Source organism: Haemaphysalis longicornis, unplaced genomic scaffold (assembly GCF_048455015.1).
Source record: "Haemaphysalis longicornis isolate Haplotype H1 unplaced genomic scaffold, Haemaphysalis longicornis Haplotype H1 scaffold_12, whole genome shotgun sequence".
Taxonomy (NCBI): Eukaryota; Metazoa; Arthropoda; class Arachnida; order Ixodida; family Ixodidae; genus Haemaphysalis; species Haemaphysalis longicornis.
The window spans coordinates 98,955,621-98,982,489 of NW_027526225.1; the positions used below are offsets into that span (position 1 = coordinate 98,955,621).

The window sequence follows — 26,869 nt, forward strand, 5'->3', positions numbered from 1 at the left end:
CAGCCCGCTGAACAAGAAAACTGAGTTTGCTCAGAACGAATAGACTCTGTGAACGTACGCTTTTGTTGCGGTCTCCCGACGCTGGCGTATGCAGCGGGGTACAAGGCCACTGACTTTGACCATCATAAAATAATGACTATTGATAATTATTTTAGTGCCACTTGTCATCTATATGCACTAACCATATGTGGCTGCTATGTGTACTCTCGCAATGACGACAAACTGTATCACGATTTCAAATGGGGAGAAAGGTAACAAAAAAAAACGATAACTTACACAGAGCACGACATTATCCAGATATTTTTTATTGCAATATTTTTGGCTTTGGCTTTTGATATTTTGTTTTGTTACTGTTTATTTACTTCTTCCTTTTTCCACAATTTTCCTTCCTTCTTTTCCTTCGACATGAAAGCATGCGTACGCCACTCTGTCCGGGCGATGCAAAGAGACCAAGCACAGGCCGCTCAATTACGCGGACCTCGACAACAAGAATGAATGAGCTTTCCTTGGTATGTACCTGGTACGCAGAATTCTCAAAAACATTCATAAAACGCGTCGCAAGGGCACCAACCTTCAGAAAGACCCGCTTAGGCTGTTCTGTCGCGCACTGATTATCCAAAAGTATATATATGCCCTGGTGGTCAATTGACTGTACGGCACACAGCGGTGTTGTGAAGATTGTAGGTGCAGAAAGCTACATGGAGGTGTGACAACCACAGCTAAGATATCTAGACCACATGTCTACATATCCTAGCCAGATATCCTAGCTCACAACCGCAGCTAGGATATCTTCGTGACTGAAATCATAGTGTTTGCATACAGGGAGAGGTCCATTAATCGACAGCTTAACCACAGTAAGCATAACCTACTACCACTGTGGTACTTTTTCATAATCCGACGCTTTGGAAATAATAGTTGACTGTCTTTTCGCTTTACCTAATTTATTAATAATTAGTTGCACCCACAGCAAGGGAAAAGAAAAAAGCTATGTGTACAAAAGCCAGAAAACAGGTCAGCATTAGCATAATGTTTCTTGTTTACACAAACCAACTGCCTTGAAAAAATATACGAGCACAAAGAGACATTTCAATTACTAATAAGTTTTCGAGTGAGGCTCTCCATGGATCTTCGGCGAGACTAACTTTGTAAACTGGTTTGATTCGCAAAGGAGCTGCTTAAAAATATCACAACGGGAACTTTCCACATTGTGTACGATGATGTTCCTTTGCCATAGGTTGAACTGAGTGACTGTTCGTCAGACCGTATTCCACACAAACTGGAGATGCAAGTATGATAGCAGTATGAGAAAGGCTTGCGCAGGCAATAATGAGGTCGAAGTCCAGACGAAACTTTTAAAAAAACAGCTTTTATACTCTGATATGGGCAAGGCACGTATCAAGTCAACATTCACACTGATGTGGTCAAACTCTGTGATGTCTTCTAGGCAAGATGATCCCAACCAAAACAGGCCATGGCTGCTGCCTAGATGGTTTCTTCGTAAATGGCTGCAAAGGACAATGGAGGACTTCTTAAACAGAACTGAGCACTATAATCACTTAAAGACAGTTTTGTTAAAGACAGAGTTTGTTCTGTAGAGACAGTCAACCCTATGAACATTTCTATGAACAACACTATGAACATTCGTACTATGAACATTTCTAGTCTGCAACAGAATTTATGAGAAAAATCCACAAAGGCATTTGCACGAAGAAGTACTGTTCACTTTTGCGAAACAATTCTCATTTATTTAATAATAAAATAAATCGGTAGCTGCACCAAGCTTTGATATTCACTTTCATGTAGTGTTACATGATCTGCTTGTACAGAGAGGTGCCACAAAGATGAAGCATGAACATACGAATTGAAGATGTTTTGTTCATGATGGGTAAATAACAGTGTTGTTCTGCGAATTTATACACCACAATGCCCAAGTTTATTTATACACTGTGCTTCATATTTTCAAGTTCACATTTTATTTCAGCCAAACTATACATGGATCCAAAAACAAAAGCTTTCTACAAACTGCCTTCTGTGATGATGAAAAGTTCTGCGCACGGATAAAGACACCAATGCCAATCCTTTTTTGAATGCATTATTGCCAAAAAGTCCTACCACTCACAATTTCCCGAGATAAACTCCAATTTCACTGCACACCATACACCATTCCTCTAAAGACAAGGTCGTGAATTGAAAGACGTAGCATAGTGCAAATAAAGACAGATGTAAGAAGAAAATGCAGAATGGAACGGTAAGTAAATTTATTCTCCAGTGAAAAGACACATTTTTACACTCTGAGTGCCATGCGCAGCAAAGCATCATCCCCCTTCCCCCCTTCTTTCTCATGATTATTTCTCAGAGTTTAACTTCCCTTGTGAAATAAACGTGCTATTACTAACGCCTGCTTGCCCTAGCTTTGTAACGGACATGGTTTCCCCCACCTCACACAGGCCAGTCCTTGTTTCTGCCTAATATCTTGATTCCACAAAGACACGACCAATGTTCATGCGACCTACAATGTGCCGCTAAATGCACACTAGACAATTCCTGCTCCCTTTCGCAGGTCTGACGTGCTTCTTTTCGCACACTACACCGCAATCTCGTTACAACAGATATTTGGATGGAAATTACCAATTAGCAATGCTCAGTTGGTTTTCCTATCTGTGCCCTTGATTAAACTTCCTTTATTGTGGATTCTATTACAACATACATTCGGATATAACAGACCAGTTTAAGGGGGGTCATGGCTCTTAAAACAATTCCTTTTATATTTGTTAAGTAAACTCTGCGTAACTTGTCAGTCTTGCTGCTTTTTCCACACTGATTTCAAATATGCCATTGTTTTTTTGAGTCAATCAATTCGTTACCAAGATAAGTACAGATAATTAGTCATTTTTGGAGGAACAATAGGCAAAACAGTGTTAATAGAATGAGTAATGCAAATGGTGCCCCTTTACAATCGGCAGCAATGCAAAGGCCCCAGTTTAGGAAGCAGGAAACCATGTTCCCGCTTTGCACAAGTTACTCAAAATCAGTGGTGTGTAAAATCCTCCGTATTGACCTACAAAGTGTTTAGGCGTCTGTATTAGGACTCTCCGCAACCTTAGAAGAACAAACGAAATAAAAGTAAGGATCGAGCTTCACAAAAAGCTTAAATGCACTACCCGTAAACAATATTGCACATCGCAGAGAAAGGTTATGCTGCACCAACACCGCCTGTGCGTCAACGCAACAAAATTGTAAATGTCAATGGCTTCCATAGGCCCACGCCTACTCCTTCATGGAGACACACAAAGCCCCATCCGTCACGAATGCCCCGTCACAAGCTCAGGAACAATGGCCCATTCATCACGGACGTCACTGTCGCATCAAGCGGTCCCGATGAAACTATTACAGGCAGCGCTTCAACAGCACGTTTCCCACAAAAGCACCCGTATGCGTTCATTTGATTTCACTTCTGGCATATCAACTGCGGGACACCTTTCTCTGCGCTGTGTGTTAATTAAATGACGTATCCCTCTTACAACATACACTCTGTAGGGAACCATCATTTTACACTCTCTTCCCTGTCTTTTCGTCTCTCTCTGTCTGTATGTGTTTCTGTCTGTGTGCGTGTGACCACCTGTTCATTCGTCCACACGGACTGTTTTGCATATATCACATCTTTTAAACTTCCCTGTTTTTTATGGAACACATATCACCTTTCTAACCATTTTGTTTCAGCCTTTTACGCGCTGCCTAAACAGGCATAGGCAAATAATAATCTCCTTTCTTTAAATGTTTGATCAAATAATATGCTTTTCGGTAGTTTCTTCAATGAAAATTTCAGTGACATTTTGACAATACATCCATTTTTTTAGCAATTTTGTCAAAATGTTACCTGAAGCTGACCACCCTTTTTTAAAACCTTAGAACATTAAATTTTTGACGTAGTATTCGACAGCAACGAATAGTGTACAGGAATGAACGTAATGACAGTAACGTATCGTTGACTGCTTTCTTTCCCTAAAGAATGATGCATATTTGGGGTGCAACTCCTACGAAAAGCAAGTCTAGGCCTGCCTAAAAAAGTCTTCATTTTTTTCTTTTGCGAATTTTCCAGATCCTGTGCAAATCATCAGCTCATGCGAATCACTATTTGCACATGCCTAAATGCTTATAAGCACGAGTACAAAAACATGAACTGGTAAGAAAAGTCCGGCCTCCCAAAGTTTTTCCCCAAAAGCCTTAAGGGGACAGACAACCGTTTTTTGTCGCGTGTATGTTCTTTAGCTCATAAGAAAGCCAGCGTTTTATATAGCCCGGTAACCACACGCAATTTTTAAACAAATTGGAAATAATTTTAATTTGGCAGCAAACTTCCTGAAATCGGAAGGGTGGCGGTTCGTAGTGTCGAAACTTGACACTTCAACATGTGTCCCTGTCACATGACCTGCAAACCTAGCAGCTACTGGAACTGCTGAAACGTTTATTTACACATTGAAAACCTTTTAACAAAAGTATTTGTACAAGGTTCTATTGTATATGTATTTCTAAACATTATTTTAAAATTTTTAGACACGTTGCCCGCCATCGCTGGGTGGCTCTCAGTGTACTGAGCCTCCATGCCCAGAATCAACAGCAGCGTTCAGTGAACAGACCCAGCGAAGGAGCTTTGACGATTCTGCCCGAGTCAGGGGCGTTTTTTCTGCCAAAATATTTGATTTCAATTTCTACTTACTCCAACAGCAGCTTAAAAAAAAAAAAAAAAAAAAAACCGCCGCGCCCGGGGAGAATTGAACTTCCCACCTCCACAACGTGAAGCCAGATTCTACCTATCGTCTATCTCAACAGATGGCGCATTCGTTCAAAATAGACCATTGCATTAAAAAAACACATAAAGGAACAGGAAAGCCTGCGATTCAAACTTTTTTAGCTGGGGACAAGATTTTAAATATCGTTTTTCATTTCGCATACAGACAAAAGTATGTTGCCGAGCTACTCTATGTCATGGTTGCCAGCATTATTTTTGGGAGGGACACATACGGCTCGTAGATCTAAAAATTTCGATTTAAAAAGTTCTAGGGCGTTAGCAGCAAAACCGTTTCACGTCAAGGTGCTTCAAGTGATGCCCTTCCATTTGGGATAGAGAATATATACTCGACAAAAATCGGTTGTCTGTCCCTTTAAAAAGAAAATGTTTAGTCCCATATAAAGTCCTGCACCATAAACCGAAATTCCTTGTACTTGAAAAAATTCTATCAGTTTGCAATGAAAGGTTTTGTATTCTTATGCCACGCATGCCTAAATAGTAATATGCGTGGCCCAGGCCTTATCCCGCTGGTCTTTTAACTTGCCGAGATTTATACACAGCAAAAATTTTGTCGCGAGGCACCACTCGTAATTTAAGCCCGAAAATCACCTGCATGACTCAAGTCTATCCCAATATGCAAACGCTTTCTAGTATTTATGCACGATTATGAGGGAAAAATGTCATGTCTGTGCGATGACTGTCTCTGCAGAAACACACCCATCTTAAAAATATGTTTAGCGCAAAAACCAGACAGTGCAAAAGAAAGGAGACGGGACCGGTGCTAACTTCAACTTAACTTAACGCTGGAGCCGGTAAATATAGAAACAACTGGAGCATGTACAGCATGCGCCACAGTAAGAGTATCACAAGTACGCATATGTGTCAATTGCCGAAATGCTCAAAAAAAGATTTCTCAGAGTTAAACAGGACCACAGACGTATCACTGATACACTTATCGCCTTTTTCCTTGATATAAAAAGCTTCCAAGTGTACTGTCTTCGGTTTTTTGCGCTAAGCATACTTTTAAGAATCGTGAACCAACTAGCCCCGCAACAAGTTTTGTTAAACACCCATCTAGGGCTGCCACGACAGGCTTGAGGAACCCATAGTCCAAGCCCAAGCCAGGCTTGTGAAAAATACCAGCACTGGGACATCAAGGGTCGAGCATACCTTCGTCGTCGTCGTCATTCTGCACCGGGCTTTGTTGTTGCTTCCTACAAAAAGTAAGAGACCAGCCGCGGAAGGCCGGAAGAAATAATGTCGCCCCTGGTGTTGCAGGAACACGAAGACTACACGCCAATTTGAAAGATTGCTTACTACAATTCTATTTAGTGGGAAAGAGTGTTTCCACTACGGAGCATTCCACACCTAAAAAGGGGGCAATTTAAAAACTAAGAATCCTAATGATGTGTGAAAATGTCTTGTAACATACTTGGCACAGTAGATGAAATCAATGCAGTCAGTTTATTGGCTATATGCAAAAGGATAGAGTCAGGAAAAAAGCAGAACTCAGGCTTTATTTAAACCTGCTAAATCTAGTAGATTGTTTCATTCAGTAAATGCATGACCATAGGTCCTGTGCGCACTTCAGATCATCAACCTCAAACTCAAGTTCATACTTTGGCCATAACTTGGGCCCAACTGAACCCTCAGTATTTCCTTTGATTCTCACAGCACACAGCTTGACTAGAGTGAGCAATGCTTTTCTACCACTTTTTTTTAGACTAGCCACAGAGAGCTGGCACAATGTCCTTGGCTCAACCTTTCAATTTTTGCTTGCTTTTAAGAGTACCAGCCAGTCCGCACAAGGCATCAATCAGCGAGTACAGGAAATGCCTTGAGGTTCCCTATATTATCTACACTTAATCAAATGAAGCTTGCATTAAGCTTGATACATTGTTATTCCACCATGCCTATTTTGAATTGAGCAAAGTTCTTTTTTGTCTTGATCGTCCCTTAAAGAGAGAAGAAAGCTGATACTCACTTTGAGATCGTGCAAGGACTCCTGTGTGATGTCATAATCTAAATAAAAGAAAACACGGAGACAAGCATATTATGCACCATGGCCTTAGTGCACCACAAAAGCTTTTGCAGCATGTGGGGAGATGACAAGCAAAGGGCGAAACGGCAGAAGCCAAACTATGCGCAGTCAAGAGCAAACCCAGTGCACTTTCCAAGCTTTTGAATAAGTGTACCTCACTCGTGTAAAAACTTCGCGCCTGGAGGTATTTTACCACAATTAAACGCTGCATCACAACATCGTACCTTGAGCAGATACTTTGAAAAAAACGTTAGTTTTTACTGGCTGCAAGGAAAACATTTAACCTGTTGGGACCTGAACCAAAGATTCAGAGTAAAATCTCCTGTACAAATACTACAGGGCTGAATGGCTCATTCTATTTAGCACAGCTATAGGAGAATCGGCATATTTTTCGAGTGCAAACTTTCACCTCACACCACTACCAAAATGGAAATGTATTTTCAGTGAGCTTGAACTTCTGTAGTGATTGTATCTTGAGAATTTCTTGCATGGGAATTTGTAGTGTAAACTACCCCCAGAACTTACAATAGTATTAATAAAGCAACAACTTTATTTATTTACTTTTCTTGCTTATCATACTCACGGCCCCTTTCAGGAGTGTTTGGAATTGCGTGAACTTGAGTGCAATTACAAGACCGGAAAAAAAGGGACAAGAGGTACACTCGAAGTTTGCATCCCTCTGGCCTCTGTGTACTCTATCAATGCTCTTCACTGGTCACCTGTGCACACGTACACCAACTGGATCTTTCCATCATTTAAACATGAACAAAAGGTGCGCCAACATGCCGCTCACGCCATACGACAGCCACATGCGTACGGCAATAGAAGCAGCCAACATTTTCATCGCTTTCACTGCACAACAGGAAGCACTGAAAACAGAACCCGCTTGTGGCAGAACCAAAAGTTCGTGGAGTAACTGAAACACTGCCTTGTCCAGGCAATTTGAAGGCTACAGCACTGCACATTGTGCCAGACGGGGGCACGTTTACTGCCCTCAGTGTAAACCATGCCGTAGACCCTCTCGCATGTGCGCATGCCCGTCCAAGACACACTGCGCTAGAGAACAAGCAGCCTTGCAGTAGCAGCAATGGGCAGGGCCAGCCACGACGCGAGGAGCAAAGCGGGGGCCAGACAGATGAGGAGGACAACAACAGCGTGGACCCGACTTGCCCAACACAGGAGGTCAATTTGGCGAGCCAGCGGTAAGGACGGCTCCTCTCCGAGCTGGCTGCTGCAGGGGCAGGGGGGGCAAGCGCCTACGTCGGGCAACACAGGGGACTCACTCTAATCACAGACTCCTCTCCAATCCCGTTTAGGCTCCAAAGTCAGTTTGCCAGCTTTGTAAAAGGAAACCACACTGGTGATGCGAACCAGAACGCAGGGAGTGGGCTTACTAGGCTTTGCCGGCACGTGGGTTGTAGCCAGCTTTCGTAAAAACAAGCCACACTGGTGATGCGAACCAGAACGCAGGGAGTGGGCTCACTAGGTTTTGCCGGCACGTGGGTTGTAGCTGCTGCAAAAAGGCGCTCGGTTTCCCTAGTCGAGGCAAATGCAGCCACCGTCACAGTGAATACCAACTTCACTACTTTCCGCTCATATTCAACCAATGTATAACGTATTTACTCGAATCTAACGTGCCCTCGATTGTAACGCGCACCCATTTTTCGCAGTCCGAAGAAGAAAAATATGCCATGTCCTCGATTGTAACGTGCACTAGACTTTTATTATTTAAAACAAAAATGCAACTTTTTCTCACTTGGAACAATCAAGGTTTATTCCAAAGGTGGCACGAAATGAAATGTGCCGGTTATTGCTGGCAAGACAGTCACCACGTTGACGGCCCGGGGCATCGACGGCTCTGTCGTTACGGTTCTCTGAGCCACTTGCTGCTGCTGCATGTACTCCGCCAGCGGGTCTTCTATTTGGGAATATCGCCCCCTCTTTGGTCCGCTGAACCCTTTCCATATTGCCTTGCTTGCGAAAATTCTCTCCTTCTTTTTGCGCCAGTCCCGCACACAAGTGTCCGGAACACTGAACATACATGACGCGGCCAGATTTCCATCGCTTTCTGAGCACGAGATTACTTTCTTCTTAAACACAACATTGTGGTGAACCCGCCGTGTCTTCGCAGTGGGAAATTCCATGGCGGGAAGAACAGAGGAACGCAAAAAAAGACTACACAGGCAACAGAGGCAAACATGCGCTGACTACGAAGCGCTGGCTACGCGTTCAGTAGTCAAGCAGCCATCTTGAAACGTCGATGGCGATACGGCGCCGCAGTTTTGAGTCGTACTCGACTGTAACGCGCATGTGATTTTGGGACCTTTTTTTTTGGAAAAAAGGTGCGCGTTAGATTCGAGTAAATACGGTAAACGAAAAGCCTTTGTCCACGCCATCACATGTGGTTTTGGTAAAAGCCACACGTGGGCTTCAGTTGCACAAAACAGATACCTGAAAACGGGGTGCACCCCGTGGCAAGCGTTGAATTGAACAAAGATACAAAAATCACCTAAACAGACTTTGCCAACTGCTAAAGTGCTCCAGAGGGGAATGTCCACCTACATTGCAGCTCAAATTACCTGAAATAAGCCAGTACTTTGGTTAGCACCTCTCCCTCGCTTGGGAAAATCTTGTTAATGTCTCATATACCACGTATGTTCATGCAAAAGCCACAGAATTTTCCAGTTTTTTAGACGTTTATACAGAGAACAGGGCAAAGGTGATAAGCGTCAGTATCTGAGTAAAGCCTGTTTTTTTTTTTTTTTTTTTTTTTTGGCTGTATAACCTCTGGCATGAAGTGCAAGCATAAGTATTTGGCCCCGGCCTCTTTTACTTAGGCTCCCATTTTTTCGAAATTGCCTGCGCACCGCAACTTTGACGGAGAAGTCAAAGAATGTGTAGAAGGCAATCATTCCCCCCCCCCATGCAACAAAAGCCGCCGCTGATACTTTTGCTGAAATTACTGCTTCCTTGAGACAGACCGCTAGACGGAGGTTAGGCAAGCGACTACTGCGGCACAGGAGACCGCACTGCCAAGCAAGCAGGGATGGAGCTTACGAATTTGATGGATTCGGCATCTACCTCTATGTTAGCCAGGTCAGCATAGCCCACTGCAAAAGGAGAGAGAGAGATGCGCAAAACATGTCAGGCTGAGGCTTTCTGCTGCCCAAACATGTCGCAAGCGCCACAAAATGAAGCCAAGGTAAACAGTCCTTGCAATGAGCATCGTTTCTGTGACACCTTTTAAGGCTCCTGTTAATTAAAGGAGGAGAAAAATTCACAGCAATAAATACAAATAAAATACCGTATTTTCCGGTGTATAAGCCGCGGTCTTTGTCTGAAATTTTCGTTGGTGCGTCTTATGTATGAAATAGATTTGGTATGTAGCGGCCGCACGTGGTTTGCGCTTGAAAAGGTGCCTGGGTGCTGCGTGATGTCAGCACACATTAAGAGACACAGCTCTATGGTCTAAATAAATGACATATTTGTTAGCGATTGGAGGAAGAAGGCTTCAATAGTTTTGCCTAAATGCAGTCTGTAAGTACATGCCATCTGCGTGTATCAATAAACCATTTTTGAGAAGTTAGTTCTGTCTAGACTTTGGGCAATAGATGCACGTGTCTAGTACTGCTTACGGGGGGATGCGTTCGGAGATGGCAGCCGCTGCAACCATGTACAGAGGGCAACACCCTCGTCTGTAACACAGGTTTCGTACTTATAGCCTTATCTTGCCTCGGCCGAAAAATATTTAAAGAAAACTATTGTGTCATTCTGAAGTCTAGACCATATATTTTGACCTCAACGTTTTTTGTGACAAGTTTGAGTCCGCAGTTTTGAGAGGTAACCAGTTCAAGTTGAACTCAGTGTTATAGACAAGGGTGCGCTACATTGCGCACTGTACCTTCGCAGCACTTTCTAACGAACTGATCCTCTATTAACAAGTGCATTTTGTACACCGGTGCGTCTTATACACCGGTGTGGCTTATATACGTTTTTCTTTTTCAGAAAAACTGCCATTTTGAGGGGGGTGCGACTTATACAAAAGTGCGACTTATAGACCAGAAAATACGGTAGGTGTTGATAACACCAGTTCTGACACCAGTTTGTACATCTTGCACAAACAGCTCCACAATTTGAATTCCCTATACGCACACTAAGAACTATCACAGAGAAAAGATTGTGCTAAAAGGTTATATATAAAAAAAAAAGAAATAGAACACAAAGTTAGGCACTGCAAACGCTCATAATAGTTGGTGTTTGTGCTTCTTGCACCATGCTGCAAAAAGTGTACCTAAGGGAATCTTGTTAGATGTAAATCAGGAGACACACAGACAAAACACAAGTTCGTTTTATTCGAAATATTTCCTGTTTTATAGTGCCCCCAGCGTTTGTCCGGCAGCGAACGATGCTTTATTCACTGGGAAATTAATCAATTTAAGGTAAAATTTTTTTTCCCGCCAAATCGTGGGTTTTGTGATGTTTGCGATGATGTAACCAGGACAGGTCTTCCCACGAACGTTAGTATGCTGTTTAGTTTGCAGCGGACTACGGAACGCCTTGTTTACCGTCAATCCTCCTATATGGTGCCACCATGCGCACAACTGATGTCCAGCTTTGCTTCGTTTCTGACTGTATTAGCACCTGGCTTGTTTTTGTAACGGCAGGTAGTAATCGTTTTGTGAATTATGGGGCATGCTCGACAAATAGGGTCACGTTAGGCAATGTCGTTTACGCTAATCGGCCAATGTCGTCTGAGACAACCCCAAAGCACCGCACTGCTGTGCAGCCAAAAAAAGCATAATGCATGCAGTACCAACAACAGTACGCACTGGCACTTCTAAGTACACATGCACTCTCATAACTTCCATTGTTTCACCCTACCATTCTTACTGCTGTAAAATGAATATGCATTACACTTGAGTGAAAATAGCTCGTCCGGCAAGCTTATAAGCCCTGCCTCAGCCAATCGCACAGCGGTACATATGAGGTCATATGTTCTAGAGCGGGGAAATAGCCAGTGAGTTTGTTGCATGGCCATCCTCTTTTTTCAAAATTGTATACCTTATTTGAGCGATATTTGTGGCAAAAGTTGTGTCAGTATTATTCTAACGAGACAATCTTTTATTTGTGTTGCGCCTGCAAGGCCCCTTTAGAAATGTATTAATACCAATATGCTTTCGCATGACTGGCCATACATTCGTCTATTTCTGAAAATGAAATCCAGTCTCCCTTCTCTCTCTCTCTCTCTCTCTCTCTCTCTCTCTCTCTCTCTCTCTCTCTCTCTCTCTCTCTCTCTCTCTCTCTCTCTAAATATATATATATATATATATATATATATATATATATATATATATATATATATATATATATATATATATATATATATATATATATATATATATATATATATATATATATATATATATATATTAATATATATATATAAATACATATACATATACATACGCACTCACACACGCACACACACCCGCACTGTATGAAATGTTTAACATAGATTCCAGTTATTTTTTTGTTTCCACACAAACGTACAGCCAGCAACAAACGAAACAAGAGCAGGGAAGTATGAACTGCCACGCACAAATGTCTCGATTCCTTTTCACTTATCAACTGAATGGCACACATTGTTGCAACTATAGACAGCGGATGTTTCCCGTCTATCTACACTGAAGCTTCATTATGCGTATCCATCAGCAGTATTCGTACCAAAATGCTCTGTATGAACTGCATGAACCTAAACCTTGAAAATCTGGGTCTTCAGGTTCATAGCTCCCTCTTCGCGGTTCATTTGTTTCCGCTCACTGTACGTCGAAAGGTGGGTTATCAGCAGAGCGATATCACACAGACCACTTGCATCAGTAGCAACTGCTGTCAAAACATTGAAGGCTGCAACCACAGTAGGCACTCTGGCAGTAAGCGCCAACAGTTCCCACTCGTTGCCTACAAACATATAAAGACCCACAGGCCGCGCTGGGGTGGGGGAAAGAGTGCTTGCCTTCTCCCAGGCGGTTGCGGACGAGCCACTTCCCCGGCGGGTTGTTTTCCACGCGCAGCACGTACAGGGGCTCCCCCTGCCGCAGCTCCAGGCTATTGAGACTGCCGCTGCTGTTGCCTCGTGCACGGCCCGCATCCACGGGTGGACGCTGCTCCCAGCCGGCCGGCAACTGGGCAGCATCACAACGGGGATCAAGTTTACAATGCTCTTGGAGCTCGGATAGAGAGGGGAAGCACTCGCTTGAATGCAGGTGCTAGCGAAATGTGTGGTCTACTAGTGCCCACAGCAAGAGCTGTGGTCAATGATGATGACGGCAGCGTCCTGAAATGTTATCACTGACCGAGTCAAAAGAAAAATGTTTCGGAACCCATAGCAAGTTCCAAAATGCAATTTTTTTTTACTTGTTCAGCAGCACTGGCAGAAGCACTGAAACAACACTGTTGCTCATGAGGAGCAGGCATGCACCCATTTGCTCATTCTTCTACTTGCTCAAATAAAGGCGGCCTGTGTATTGCCTCTTATGAGCCTCATTGATGTCCCACTCATCCTTCCCACCTCATTTGCGAGAGGAGTGGGTCATACGATCCCGATGCATCTTGTCCCACCTCGCCCACATTGTACTCTAGGATAAGGCTCTCGCTACCATCACGTGAGTACAACGGGGACAGGCCGGTGCGAGGTGCTCACCCCAAACTTCTTGCCCAGCTGGTCGTAGTCCCGCCGTTCCCCCTTCCAGGACAGGCTGCCCAGGGCCCGGTTGCTGCTCGGAGGGGGCAGGGGGGGCAGCGGAGGGGCCATGCTGCACACAGGCACCCCAATCAGAGGCGCAGAAAGAGAGAACGAGGAACCGGCCTCGTCAAAGAAGCAACAAGATGAGGTTGGCCCGTCCCACGATTTCCAGGAGGAGCAAAAGTGCTTCACTTGAGACAGGCCAGGCGACATCTGGGCCTTATACCCCTGTCACACGGGCACTTTCAATAGCGATTGAGTCAATCCGGATCGGGCGCTGCTACATGGCAGTTTCAATCGTGATCGAGCTCGATCCCGCTCGAACTCAATCCTGGTTTCTCAAGCGCGATCGAACGAAAGCGGCGATACTCTCATCCCCGCTCAGTAATGGCACAGAAGGGGACAACTTCAACTAATGCCACAAATTGTGTCAAATAACTTGACCCAAATAAACGTGCAGTAACATTTACATGGTTACGTAGACCTACAACTGCACAAAGTTACCAGACGCCAGCCGCAAGTATATTGTTAGTGCCATCTGGTGTACACAAGTGCAACCGGTGCAACATCTCGATCACGATTGAAACGGGCCGTGTAGCAGCAGCAGTGCACCGAGCTCGCTCAAAAACTCAATCGCGATTGAAAGTGCCTGTGTGACAGGGATATTACACTCATCATCATTATCAACACCAACACCACCACCACCACCATTCCATTTTACGCCCTCTGCAGGGGAAAGGCCTCTCCCATGGATTGAAATTTCTTCCCCTTCTGCATTGTCCAAGTTTACTACCATTTGCCACCCAATTTCTTAATCTCATCCCTGCATCGAGTTGTCGGTTTTCGCCTACACATCCTAGTCCCACCTCTGGGCAGCCACGCTGTTTTCCTGGTGGCCCTCCGGTTGTCTGTTCTCTGCATTACATGTCCCAAGCCAACTCCACTCCCTTCTCTTAAACTTGAGGTCTATTACCCAAGTCTTAGCTCATTTCGTATACCTAAGCATTACTCCATGCCTCCTTTCCATGGCTCAATGCATTCATCTAAGTTTTTTTGTTTTTTTTTTTAGCTGCTCATCAAGTCCCCAGGTCTTTGCCACCATAAGTCATCACTGAGAGTACACATTGGCTGTGTGCCTTCTTTTGACAGGGTATTCTTTGAATGCACACAAGCCCGCACCGGTTCCGCGCTTCAGTTCCTTTGCGTACAGTTCAGACCAGTGGAGACGACTTGTCCAAGGATAGTCGTATTTATCCCCCTCTTCTAGTAATAGCCTAGGCTAAAAGGCAGCACTTTTCACATTTATCACATTTATTCACATTTATCTGTAACCCTGTGTCTGAGCTTTACGAGTGCAGTTCCCGAAGCATTCTTTGCACACCTTCTCCGGACTTACTGAACAAGCCGACATAATCCACAAATCTCAAATGACTCAAACATCCTCAGTTTACTCATATCCCTCTCCGCCCCCAACGTGGAAGACAAGACCATGCGCGAAGTGTTTGCCCGCTATTTTCTCCTTTGCCCCCATCGACTTCCTATGCACTGGTTTTAGTTTTCTTCCACCATCAGCGTGTTGTTCCAATTATAGAACACTTTTCAGCTCAGTAAAAATTTTTCGACACATTGTTCATTTAGAGCACAATGCTGGAGTGTAGCAATGAGTGACTTACGGCTTCTGGTCACCCGGTGGCATCTCCTCATAAAGCTCTTCGAACTGGAACAGAAGAGATCGCACGCACCTCACAGTCACGCAGGCTTCCAATCAGGCATTGCTTTACCGCGAAGGCAGTTGCACCCTACGCTGCATTTTTGCTGGGTTTAGACACAACTGCTACGTGCACCAAGAAATTGTACACGCTTTTCTCTTGCATTCTCATAGGGTATACACACATTTTGAGTTTCGCTGAGAATTAAAAGGGCCATGCAGACAAAATACAAGATTGTTTTATTTGAAAGATTTGGCGTTTTATGGTGCTCCCAGCACCTGTCCGGCGCCAAACGATGCTTTATTCACTGATAAATTAAACAATTTAAGCCGTCATTTTGATTATCCCACTGAATCATGTGTTTTGTGGCGTCTGCGATGACATATCCAGGGCAAGTACTGAAGCGAACATAAGTATGCGGACTAGGGCTGCAGCAAATGGCGGAACGCCTTGCTTGCTGTCAGTCCTCCTAGATGGCCATTGCGCTCGGGGCTCTGTCCACCCTATCTTTGTTCTTGACCGGATTTTTGCCTGGATAATGTTCGTTATGGTTGATGGTGCTCGTTTCGTGAAACACTGGGTATGCTCGACAAACAGAGTCACAGAAGACAATGTCGCTTATACCGGTTGGCCAGCGTAAGCTCAACGCACCAGATTGGTTGTGCCGCTATAAGCGGCATAGTGAATAGTGCACTTAGTACGCACTGGTGTTTCTTTGATGTGTGCGTTCGTATCTTCCATTGTTTGCCCCACCATTCTCACTGTTATAAAAAGAGAAAAAGAGTATGCACTGAATTGAAGCACAAATAGTTCGTTCTGCAAGCTTATAACCCCTGTTTAATTTGCGTTGGATTTTGCCAGCACAGCTGCCCATAATGTCATATGTTCTAGTGCGGGAAATTAGCTAGTGGGTCGCATGGCCATTCCCTTTTTTCCCTAACTGAACCAAACTTGCATTTTGTCTGCATAGCCACCTGAAATAATTCTTAGTGACTGTGTCTTTCCTCCCACACGGTGCTTTTCTGTTTACCAATTGCACAGCAATTGTCCTCCATTTACGATGAAAGGACGTGGGAAGCACTGTGGCTGCTACCGAAACAGCGGTCCCCCATTTGTGGGTGACACTTTGACGACCGAAGGATGACTTATACTTTACACAAATCTTGACTGATTGTAGGGTTTAACGTACCGACGCATTGCAGGCGATGAGGTGCGCCGTAGTGGAGGACTCCGCACAAACTTTGACCACCTACCTAAGCATCTTTAGCACGCACTAAAGTCTCGTACACACGGGCGTTTTAGCTTTTCGCCTCCATCAGAAAAGCGGCCGCCACGGCCGGGAACCGAACCCGCATCCTCGTGCTCAGCAGCACAACACCTTAGCCTGGCACTGAGCCCCCCGGTGGGTTACTTCACACAAAGCATTTACAGGCTTGTGAGTAGTATTCGGGACAGAAAAAGAGCTAACACATGCAATTGCTTATACTGCCTAGCAGCAACTGTCTCCACCTTTCAAAACGCAGACCCCACACTAGCAGCGCACTGCCAATATCTCCTGTTCCCTCTTTTCCTACCCAAAATAGCAGGTAGCACGGGGTTACGGGGGGACTTACCAAGTGGCGCAGCAATCAATTTCAACCGCTACGTTTCGAACACGCACGCCTGACCACTTAGACCAAGAGCTACATTGTCACCCGCAGGGCAAGGCATACCTCCCACTTTGAGCAGCAGGACACTGCTAGGCCCTTTGCAAGTGCCCGTGGCACTCCCCTTTACCTCGGCGTCGGGGTTTGCTGCCACTGGCGGCTGCTCCTTCCGAGTGGGCAACCGGGGTGGCGGGGGTTCCGGGGGGGTGCCGCGGTAGGGGGGCAGTGCAGGGGGCCTCTCCTCCTCCTCGGCCGCCTCGGTGTCTGCGTACAGCTCCTCCTCATCCCCGCCTCCGCCTCCACGGCCCAGCTCCTCATCCTCCGTGTACTCGGGGCTGCAACAGTCACCCAGCTCACACTTGGCCTGGCTTGGCTTGGCTTGGGAGGCACACACCCTCGCACAAACCCCGGCACATGGCAAAATGGCAATACATCACAAGCAGCGAGTTCGGCTCGACACGTTCATCAGCATGCATTAATCCTGAAAAGCATATTTTTGACCACCCTAAAGCAGAAAACAGTGAGTTGAGTGTTGCATGTAGTGTCGATGGACAAAGAAACCTAGCCTTTGTGTACATAGTAGCTAACAGCTCTTGGGTGCAGGTATGCTGACTTGGAAGGAAATAATTTTTCAAGTTAAAGTCAAAAACAAATGGTGAACAAAACGAATACGGGACGAGTGCTAGCACTGGTCCTGTTTGTGTTCACCGTCCAAATTTTTTCTTGCACTCCCTATTATTGGCATTAATAACCAGCTAGCCCAGTAGAAAGTCCTACTTGGCTACGGACATGTCTTTTTTTTTTTTTTTTAACTGGCCAATTTCGATCCAAGACAAATTTCTGCAAACAGCCGTAAAACAAGGGCGTGCGAGTGGAAACGAGCCTGACATAAGTGCAGAAAAAGTACAGGAAGAAAATGCGTAAAAGGTTGTGGGGTTTGGAGTACTGAGATGAAATTTTCATGTTACCTTTTTTTCGCTGCTATGGGTGCCTGCCAGCCCACTAATAACAGAATGGCACATTAGACGGTCGACTGCAGTGTAAACAATCATGTACGGTGTAGTTTATTCGTGTCAGTTTCGGTTTCTACAAAACTTGCGCCGAGCAGCCGCCATGACAGGAGGGCGCCCGTGGCAGCAGTACGACGTCAGCCCCAAAACCGTGACGTGGTACAAATGGCGTAGGAGCGTGTCGGCTACGTTATGGGAGCCCCGACATCGGCAGTTTGGGGCAAGGAGCAAATGACGTCATGCTGGCCCGCTCTGGGCTCTCTCGTGCGGTCAGAGATTAAAATGGCTTTAAAATATGTTCTGCTGAACGGTTACTGTTGAAACTTGCTGGGAGATATCTCCTGATAAAAAGAACGCATTTCAGACAGTTATCTCAGCTTTGAAATTTCGTGTCACTACTCCCTTAAAGGGACACTGAAGTGATTTGTAAACATTGCGGGATTACTAGCGCAAATTGTAGTTCGGAGTCCGTAGGCATTGTTTCGACCACTCTGGCCGCGTTTACGCGAATTTATTTAGTAGAAAAATCAATTCGAAAATGCTGTCCTCATCTCTTTACGCTCGCCCATTTTCTGTGGCGTTTTCGTGTGACGTCAGCAGGAGATGAGCTGGAAAATGGCTGCGCTACTGCACGGTTCGCCGACCAGCCGACCTACCGATCGAGTCAGTCGGCCCAGTGTTTCGTCCGCCGGCCGCCGACGGGTCGTCGCTATTCGCTCGCTCAATTGAAACTAAGCCACAACACCTTTGTGAATGAAAGAATGTGCCTTTCCTTACTTTGTTAGTTTGTACACTGTGTCAAACTCAGAGTCCGGGTCGCTCCCCACAAGCGCTGCACAAGTGCACATGCGACGCTTCGCTGACTTTACACTAGTAGGAAAATCTAAGGCCAATTGAAGGCGGGAGAAGAGTCAGCGAAGTCAATATAGGTACTAAGAAAATAAAATCACCTGAAACTTTTACCGTATACGCAAAACTAGGGAGCAGGAAGCACTTTTTGCGCTGGGTAAACAAGCCCAGCGGTCAGCAGCACGACCGCACATCTGCAAACGCTTTTTTGCGTCAAAGCAATGCAATTGCTAGACGTGAGATATTGTGGATGTTTGGGGGACACTTACTGCAGGAGTGATGTACAACAAATAGTCACATAAAGTACTTAAAATGCTTAAAATGAATAAAAGTGTAAACTGGTCATACATTATAAACCTTATATATCCTACCCGGCCAGCGCCGGCTCGTGGCCTAGCGATCTGAGGCGCTGGAATGGACCTTTTTCCAGTACCGGTCCCTCTGGCGGCCACCACGGCGAACTAAAAATGGCAGTAAGGCACTCCCCCAACATTGTTAAGCTTTCGGAGAACTCGTGCACAAAATATCCTGGAAGTGAAGTCTCTCCCGCATTCACCCGTCACCCCTACCTTTCACATGAATGTCATGAAAGCAGGCGCACGTTCCGTGACTAATCTGCAGTGTTCGAAGCGCCCCTTTTCTCTTTTTTTTTTTTTTTTTTTTCCATGAATGGTCCCACACACCCGACCTCCCTCCCAATCCCCACCCCTCCCCTTCACAGTGGGCGGCGAGCTGTCCAGCTCTGAACCCGGCTCCCAGCTTAACCTGGTGAGACGGGCCCGGACTGCCAGCCAGAGCCAGGGACTCCTGGACTAAGGAGTCTCCCCACTGGTCTGCCTCCACACACGGAGTCAGATTGGGCCTGAATAAAAGTTTATTCCTCCTCCTCCTCCTTCCATTTTCGTTACCCCCTCACTGGCAGCCATGTGATGGCAGCGTGGTCAGCCTCAAACGTCTTTGCCCCTTTTCTTAGAAAGTTATTATTGTGTGCACGTACGAACCCACCACGAGGTGGCTAAAGAGAGAGAGAAAAAAGAAAACCTAAGCAGAGAACTGAGGGGCACCCTTTTGTTTATTTTGCCCGAGGCGCCTGCCAAGAATGGTGGACCGGCAGCCCGCGCATGCGCAGATCGCTACTGGAAAAAGGTCCATTTGTTTTGAAAGTCGCAAGTTCGAATCCCCGAGAGTACATGTATTTTTTTTTGTAAGTTGATTTTTTCGTATGCGGTTGATGTTTTCTGAACTGAGTTCACCATTTTTGGTCCGTAACGTTCACTGCTCCACGAGCGAGATCGCAGAACGCGCGCATACTGACAATGACGCGCTAGCGAGTTCTCGTTGGCGTGCTGTTGCCACAAGCACCGACTGCTTACGGGCAGTGGGCCCAGGCCTGAATCAGCACACCCTTGGCCTGGTGCGAACTAGCTTTTTACGAACAGACATGAGTGAGGCAAGCTCCGAATATGTGGGAAAAGCGCATGGCATTTGAGAGTCTGCGGTGATGCGGAGGGCGTTCATCCACTGCGTAGGCCTCGTCTAGTGATTTCTATGATTCCAAGCCGCCCTGGGAGGTTTATCTTAGACATTTGACAGCCGACAACATGGCAGAAGCGCGGTACGGCGATAATTGAGAAATCGAGAATGCCCATCCAACAACGCCATCAGATGTCAAGCATGTTGTTTTACAGAACCGAAACCGAAACCGAAACTTTTGATTGCTAACCTTGGGCATCGTCCAATCACGGTGCCCCCCCCTCCTGACGTCACAGCCTTTAGTTGGTGCGGCCGCCGCAAACCGCGCATAGTAGTTTTTCTTCTTTCGCGCTTTGTAAAATAATTACCGATTTGTCAACCGGATAAACGATGAATAGTGTGTTAATTTGAGCCAGTCTACACAGTGCAAGCAAAAACGGGAGCTTGACAAATTCACTTCAGTGTCCCTCTAAGTAAAATGGAAATAGCCCCCCCCCCCTCTGCCCAACAGACTGCCAATGGCCTGCTGCGCTCTCATAGCACGTAAGGCGCTAGCTAGTCACCGAAGTAAGCGACATGTCCCCTCGTGAAACATTCCTGGTCCATGCACTGAGGTAATCACCAATCTGGCTTACATTCACGGTCCCAGCGTGGCCACAAACATTCACTTGCATTAGAGACCACAGTAATGGCCAATTTATGTTGAGCCGCTACATTCACCACGAGCGTGCTGAACGATGTTTTAAAAAAAAAAAAGCTAGTGGTGCACGCACATGGGAGAACTGCAGGTGTCCTCGTACACGGAGTCGTCCTCCTCTGTAGGCGGCACGGGCAGCAGCCGAGGGGGTTTGGGCATCGCAGGGCGAGGAGGGGGAGGCGGCTGGAGGGGAACACCCACGGGGGAGGCACCGTTGCTCCGGGCAGGCACTGCAGCACCACACGCGAGGAACAATGGCTACAGCACACACCCAAGCCCCTCTGCGAGAGGCAGTTGCCACGGCAACCAGTTCACACTCGGCAAACACAGTTTCTGTTAAAGGGTGTTGGACCTTGAATTTTAGCCAACAATGGGGACTGGAAAAAGGCCATTAAGAATCGCTAGGCACGTTGCCGTCGCAAGGACGGAAACAGCTAGCGAGCACCCACCTGACGGTGGCGTGCCGTTGCGGGACTGGAGAGGACTAGAAAGCGGGCACGTCATTCCGGGTGGCCTGGTGGGCTTTGGAGGAGCAGGTAACGTGGTGGGTGGGAGCGGCCAGCGGCGCCAGCAGGGCCGCTTGTTCACCAGCGGGGAAGGGCCCCGCACCAGCTGCTGGGGCACGTACGCAGGGGGCTCCGGCAGCCGAGGCTTGGCCTTGACCTTGGGATCTTCGGGAGGGGACGTGGGAGGAGGCACGGGGCTGGCCCTCCTGGCAGGCTGCTGGGAGGACAGGGCGATGGGCGTCTCGTAGTCCTCTTCGTCCGACACGCACACCGGCTCCTTGCAGCCACCGTTGTTGGTCACCTCCGGGGAAGTCTTGTCCGGGGGGGACGCGACCTCCCCCCGCAAGGAGCGCAGCTCAGCCGCCTGCTGCGCAATGGCCGCCTGATGCACAATGGCCGCCTGCTGCGCAATCGCCGCACTGATCCGCTCCAGGGAGGCCCTCTTGGCGCTCACAGCCCCCACCCGAGGCAGGCATGGGATGACGGCCGGCGGATCCTTGGCCACGGGAGCCTCCCGGGAGTCCGTCGGACCACCGGGCTTGTTCGCGGGCTTGGGCGCGAGGCTGGGACGAGGGATGCGCACCGGAGTGGCCGCGGCATTTGGCTTTTTGAGGCTGGGCGGTCGTGAACCGGTGGCAGGCGCGCACTTATCCTCGCTGAACAGATTGCGCAAGTTCTGCACGTTGGCCCTCGGAGTGGACAACTCCAGGGCCCGACTCGCCGGCTCATCCTGGGAACACGAGACATGAAGGACCGTTTCACCAGCTGCCAGCGCTGAACTGTCGCTGGAAGCTTGGCCCATTGGTAAAAGCCGCCGAAACAATGCCAGACGAAGCGACCGTTTAACGACATCAGCGAACAACCCAACTGCAACAATGGGAGCCAATACTGAACGGACAAATGAGAGACCCAGCCACTGCTGCACGAATGGAGCCAATTTCACCGTCTACGTGACGTACCTGCTTAGTACTCGTTATCTAGAAATTTATCACCCTGGGAAGTGCACACATGAACAGTTCTGCCTCATTGCAGACAAAAGCAACTCATACCCGTAGTAGCAATGACCCACACGCTAATTTGGGCGCTTTATCAGAGTATCAGTACGAAGATCAAACAGCTGTGCCGCACTGCTAGTATCATCTCCCTTTCCCTCGTACACTTCAGCTCGCATTGGCTATGACTGTGCCTTTGATCAAAAGATGACAACAAACGGCATCTGTGCTAATAATCCCCACAAGCAGACAGAAATTAAATTGGTAGCCAAATTCGCAAACATAAAACAGTCCCCACAAAAAACAGAGCATGTTCTTGCCATAATTTTTATTCTTTTCCAGAGACAATGATAACGGCTCAAGAGCACATATTCCCCAAATTGGTAGGCAATTTTGAATGACGAGAAATCTAAGTATGAGAATGGCAACGGGATTTGAGTCTTTACTGCAACTGCCGCAAAGGCACTACCACTTGTCGAATTGGTCACAATTTTCATTCCATGCTAAAAGTCAAATAAATCGATAATTTAAAAATGAAGTAACTGACCTGCTAGAACAATGGGTGAGCGTTTTTATACAAGCCCCAACCTGCAGTCCAATCCACACCAGCCTTGCTTAATATCTAACACTGATGTCGCATTAACCCCTCGGTGGGTTAACATGGCTATGTTTAGAAAAAAAGCTAATCACTAATTCGGAAGTGCAGACAAGTGGACCCAGTAGAAATACAATAGTCATTTGCGTACATTAGGTACCCACATTTTGCTAATGATCGAGACACTCAAATATTACAGAGCAGTACCTCCTGGTGTGCTGCATCTCAAGAACACTTACAAGAAAGGACAAAAAGTTTGCATCAGAAAGAAGCAGGCTTTATAATGCATCTCTGAGTAACTGCACGTATCACATTCTTTGATGGCGTTGATTCTTGAAGAATGCAATAGATGTGAACATGGTGACATTTGTCAATGGCGTTTTTCATACCAGTTGCACGCTACGCCTTTCCTTTACATTTTTTCTGTGAATGTGTTGATTGTTTTTGAGATATGTTCCCGCTCTATACGTCAGGATATGTTCCGGCAGGATATGTGCCCGCTCTGTACATCAAGGAGTTCCCGGTTGGCGAGTGACGAAACGTCAGACATCCTTCCCCCTTAAAACAAAACAGGAAACGCAGTTGTTGGAAGACGACGGCTGCTGCTGCAACCCACACAGGAAGGAACTTAATCGCATCCAATTGAGTCGCGCCCCTTCGTACCACGTAGTGCGGGAACCCCTGCCAACTCGGCAGCATTTCAGTTAATAGGGTGCGTTCAGTTGTCGCACTTTATCATCATCAGCATGTCGCGTCAAATTTTTATTCCTTACGGTCCTCGTTCCAGCTCGCAAACAAGAAGCGAAGCAACTTGTGTTCGTCAGTTTAGTGCCCTATTTGAACATTAACACTGTCGTTCTATGATAAGCAAAAACTTATGCAAGGAAATGTTCAAGACAAAGTTTGTGCGTGCTTTGTGAACAATTTACATTTCCTCGAAATCTGACCACGAGATTGGTGGATTTTGAGTAACACTTTCATTTGTAGCCTCCCTTTTAAAGTGACAAATAAAGGCCGCACTACTTTTCGTTTTTACTCGCTCACATTTGTCGCACTTAACCCAGCTTTTGTTGAAGGAAAAATAGTGCTTCGCTAGCTATAGCAATAAATTAAAGCTGGCGGTAAAGTGGCCCAATCAAACCGAACTAAACGGCCACCACAACGGCACAGTCAGGTCTCTTGGAGGTGGCTCTGGTCAGCAACCGCCAATCACGCAAACTATAGTGATGTCACAGGGGAGGGCCACAAAGTGTCTGCGCCACTCTCAGCTACTTCCTTTCATACATACCTTAATTTCCTAGTGCTTTTGTCAGAATTGGGTGTGATTGTTATTGACATTCAAGATTACCAAATGAAGCAAACTTGAATTTTGCCTTTATGGTCCCTTCTGGTAGTTGGCCGGAAAGCTGACAGTTTGATCCTGGTTATCTCTGATTTGCATTCTACCAAGGTCGCCTTCACCCACGTAAATTGCTGTTGAACTTGTACTGCGAGGTGAAACTGGTCAAAATTTAAACAGAAGCACGGTTTACTACTCGTGGTAGTGAAGGTGTCTGTTTGGTGGTGTTCTGCATTTGTGTCTGTGTTCAGAAAAAGTTGCCACACTTATTTTACATTCTAACGTCCTTACCTCACTGTTCCTTACACTAACCCCACAAATCCCATTTCCCCATTCGTACGATTTGAGACACGACAAATCATAGTGCTGAAAAGTAAATTTAAGGGGTGGCGGTAGCATTTTGTATTCACGGCACTGTAATCTACCGATACTTGTTTCCAATTTTCTCATCACAGGAGGAGGGAAAGGTTTGAAAATGGTTGTGGAAAAGGAAAAGAAACTGTGGTGATGTTCAGTACAAATTCACCAAATGACAGAAATCCTAAACAAAACCACCTTCGGGGATTTTAACTCTAGATCAGTGCCGTTGGCACAGCACAGCCAGCGCACGTCATTAGCTCCTGGGCGAAGTTATTTTTCGCAGACCTCCCGTGGCTCCAGCTTATTCTCGTCTTCCCAAACTCGCGCAGTGAGTTCCCTCCGCCACCTCGGGAAGTGGTGCACGGGCCGATTAGGCGACGAAGCGAGCAGCGCGATGATTAAGCATATGCTACAGCCGAAGAATGGAAAGAATATAGAGAGAAGGAATACCCGCGCTGACGGATGTGCAAGCAAGCTGCGGACGCCCAAGTTTCCGCTTGGCATCCGCCGATAAACGCTCCCGACGACGCAGAAAGAGGAAGACGACTGCCGACCGTCCCGCGCGCGTCCAGGCCGGCTTCGAACGGGAACTAAGCGGCCACCCACCCCACCAGTTCGGCTTTTACAGCGCCGGCGTGGCGGCCTTCGCTCGGCTGGAGGCAATTAATTTTTGCTCTTTGGCTGCGTTACACATACATACTATATCAGCGGGCGGTCGCTCGGGGAAGGGCGCCGTCGGCACGTGAAGGCGCACTTTCTCGATTGAGAAAGCTTCCGGCCGCCGCCTACGCCCGAGAAGTGCCAGCTACGGCTTTCCCAAAGGAGGCATGACACTTTCACAGTGAAACCATTAAAATGCTCAATTCAACGCCGATCAACAGTCGGCTTACTGCTTCGAAACTGAAGCGCTAATAAAAGAAAAAAGAAGATAGGAAACCATCCATGCAGCCAGGATTCAGCTGTGAACTATAGGGACGACAATCCCATGTTACATAAAAAGTTGTCACAAGGTGTTATTAAACGCTTGTGAGAGATAAACTCCCAAACTCCATAGCGATCGAGAATAGATCAAGAACGCAGGAAGAAATGTTGACTGCGTATGCCACGCTCAGAGCGCTGTTTTGCACACCTATAACGCCGAATCAAGGCGGAAGGGCCGAAGTGCGCGCATGAGAACAGGTGACTCATGATAAACTCACCTTCATAGGCGGACAAATGCACGGTCGATGATAGCCCGCACGTGAACAGCCACTTCGCCGTCCCAACTGACGCGCTGATTCACTATGCCAGTTCCCGAATGTCGCTCAGGCCGCGATCACAACGCACCGCCCACATTGTGCCGTCGACCACGCGAGCAATAAACCGATGACAAGTCAACATGCAGCGGCGACGGCACACGCAATGAGAGGCTTGTTGGAAGAGGGCAACGAGAGTGGCGACGAGAGGAAGAGCGCCGACGAAAGGACGAAAGTTCGCAAAGTTTGCACAGAGCCTGGTTTCTCTCTCTCTCTCATCGTTTCCTCCTCACCAGCGCTTCTCTTGTTGAACCGCCATGTTTGTAAACAGAAATCGCGCCGCTGGGCAAACGTGTAGGCACAGAAAAAACAGCTCAGAGCCTTCTATGGCCACTGTAAGTAGGAGCGGTTGGAGTTCTATGGGTGAAATTCTTTCGCCTGCACCTTCTGAACCAGTTCAATGTCGGTTCCGTCATCGTACACAAATTGAAATTGCGGGAATTCTTGATGTCGTCTGCATCGCACCTCTTTTCGAATACCGAACGATGGATAACGAGAACTAGTTCACGCAGTGCAACAAATCAAAAAGTCAGCTGGTAGTTAAGTCAGCGTGTTGGTAGTTAGGTCAGGTTAAGTTGACCAGCGTATGCTTGTCGTGCATACGACAAAGCCGGCCGTAGCCGAAGCATTTTTGATTCCTGTTCAGGTAACATTTTTGATTCCTGTTCAGTTTTTAACTGCACGACTTCAGGCACTTTCAGGCCTTTCAGGATCTGCTTACACCACCCTAGAATAGCCACTATAACCCTAGGGACCGTATCAGTAGAGTTTATATAGTGTACTAGAATGGCTAACGATGGATGGGCTAACCATCAGAGTTACTCTG

At 46.6% G+C, this 26,869-nt stretch overlaps 1 protein-coding gene across 3 annotated transcripts; it reads right to left on the reverse strand.

Annotated features, from left to right (window-relative positions):
- Positions 1 to 1,345: 1,345 nt before the first annotated feature.
- On the reverse strand, positions 1,346 to 26,240 carry LOC144163063 (uncharacterized). Of its 3 annotated transcripts, none has more exons than XM_077693856.1 (11): positions 25,948 to 26,240; positions 21,406 to 22,192; positions 21,033 to 21,186; positions 17,058 to 17,262; positions 15,246 to 15,289; positions 13,531 to 13,642; positions 12,844 to 13,012; positions 9,888 to 9,940; positions 6,774 to 6,811; positions 5,960 to 6,003; positions 1,346 to 1,505 (listed from the first exon to the last, which is right to left on the reverse strand). In XM_077693856.1, exons 1-11 carry the CDS (start codon positions 25,951 to 25,953, stop codon positions 1,483 to 1,485), a joined length of 1,635 nt encoding a protein of 544 aa, XP_077549982.1. In that variant the 5' UTR covers positions 25,954 to 26,240; the 3' UTR covers positions 1,346 to 1,482. The 3 variants fall into 3 exon arrangements, with proteins under 3 accessions (XP_077549982.1, XP_077549983.1, XP_077549984.1); XM_077693857.1 differs by having other exon boundaries at positions 9,912 to 9,940; positions 25,948 to 26,239; XM_077693858.1 differs by lacking the exon at positions 9,888 to 9,940.
- Positions 26,241 to 26,869: the final 629 nt, after the last annotated feature.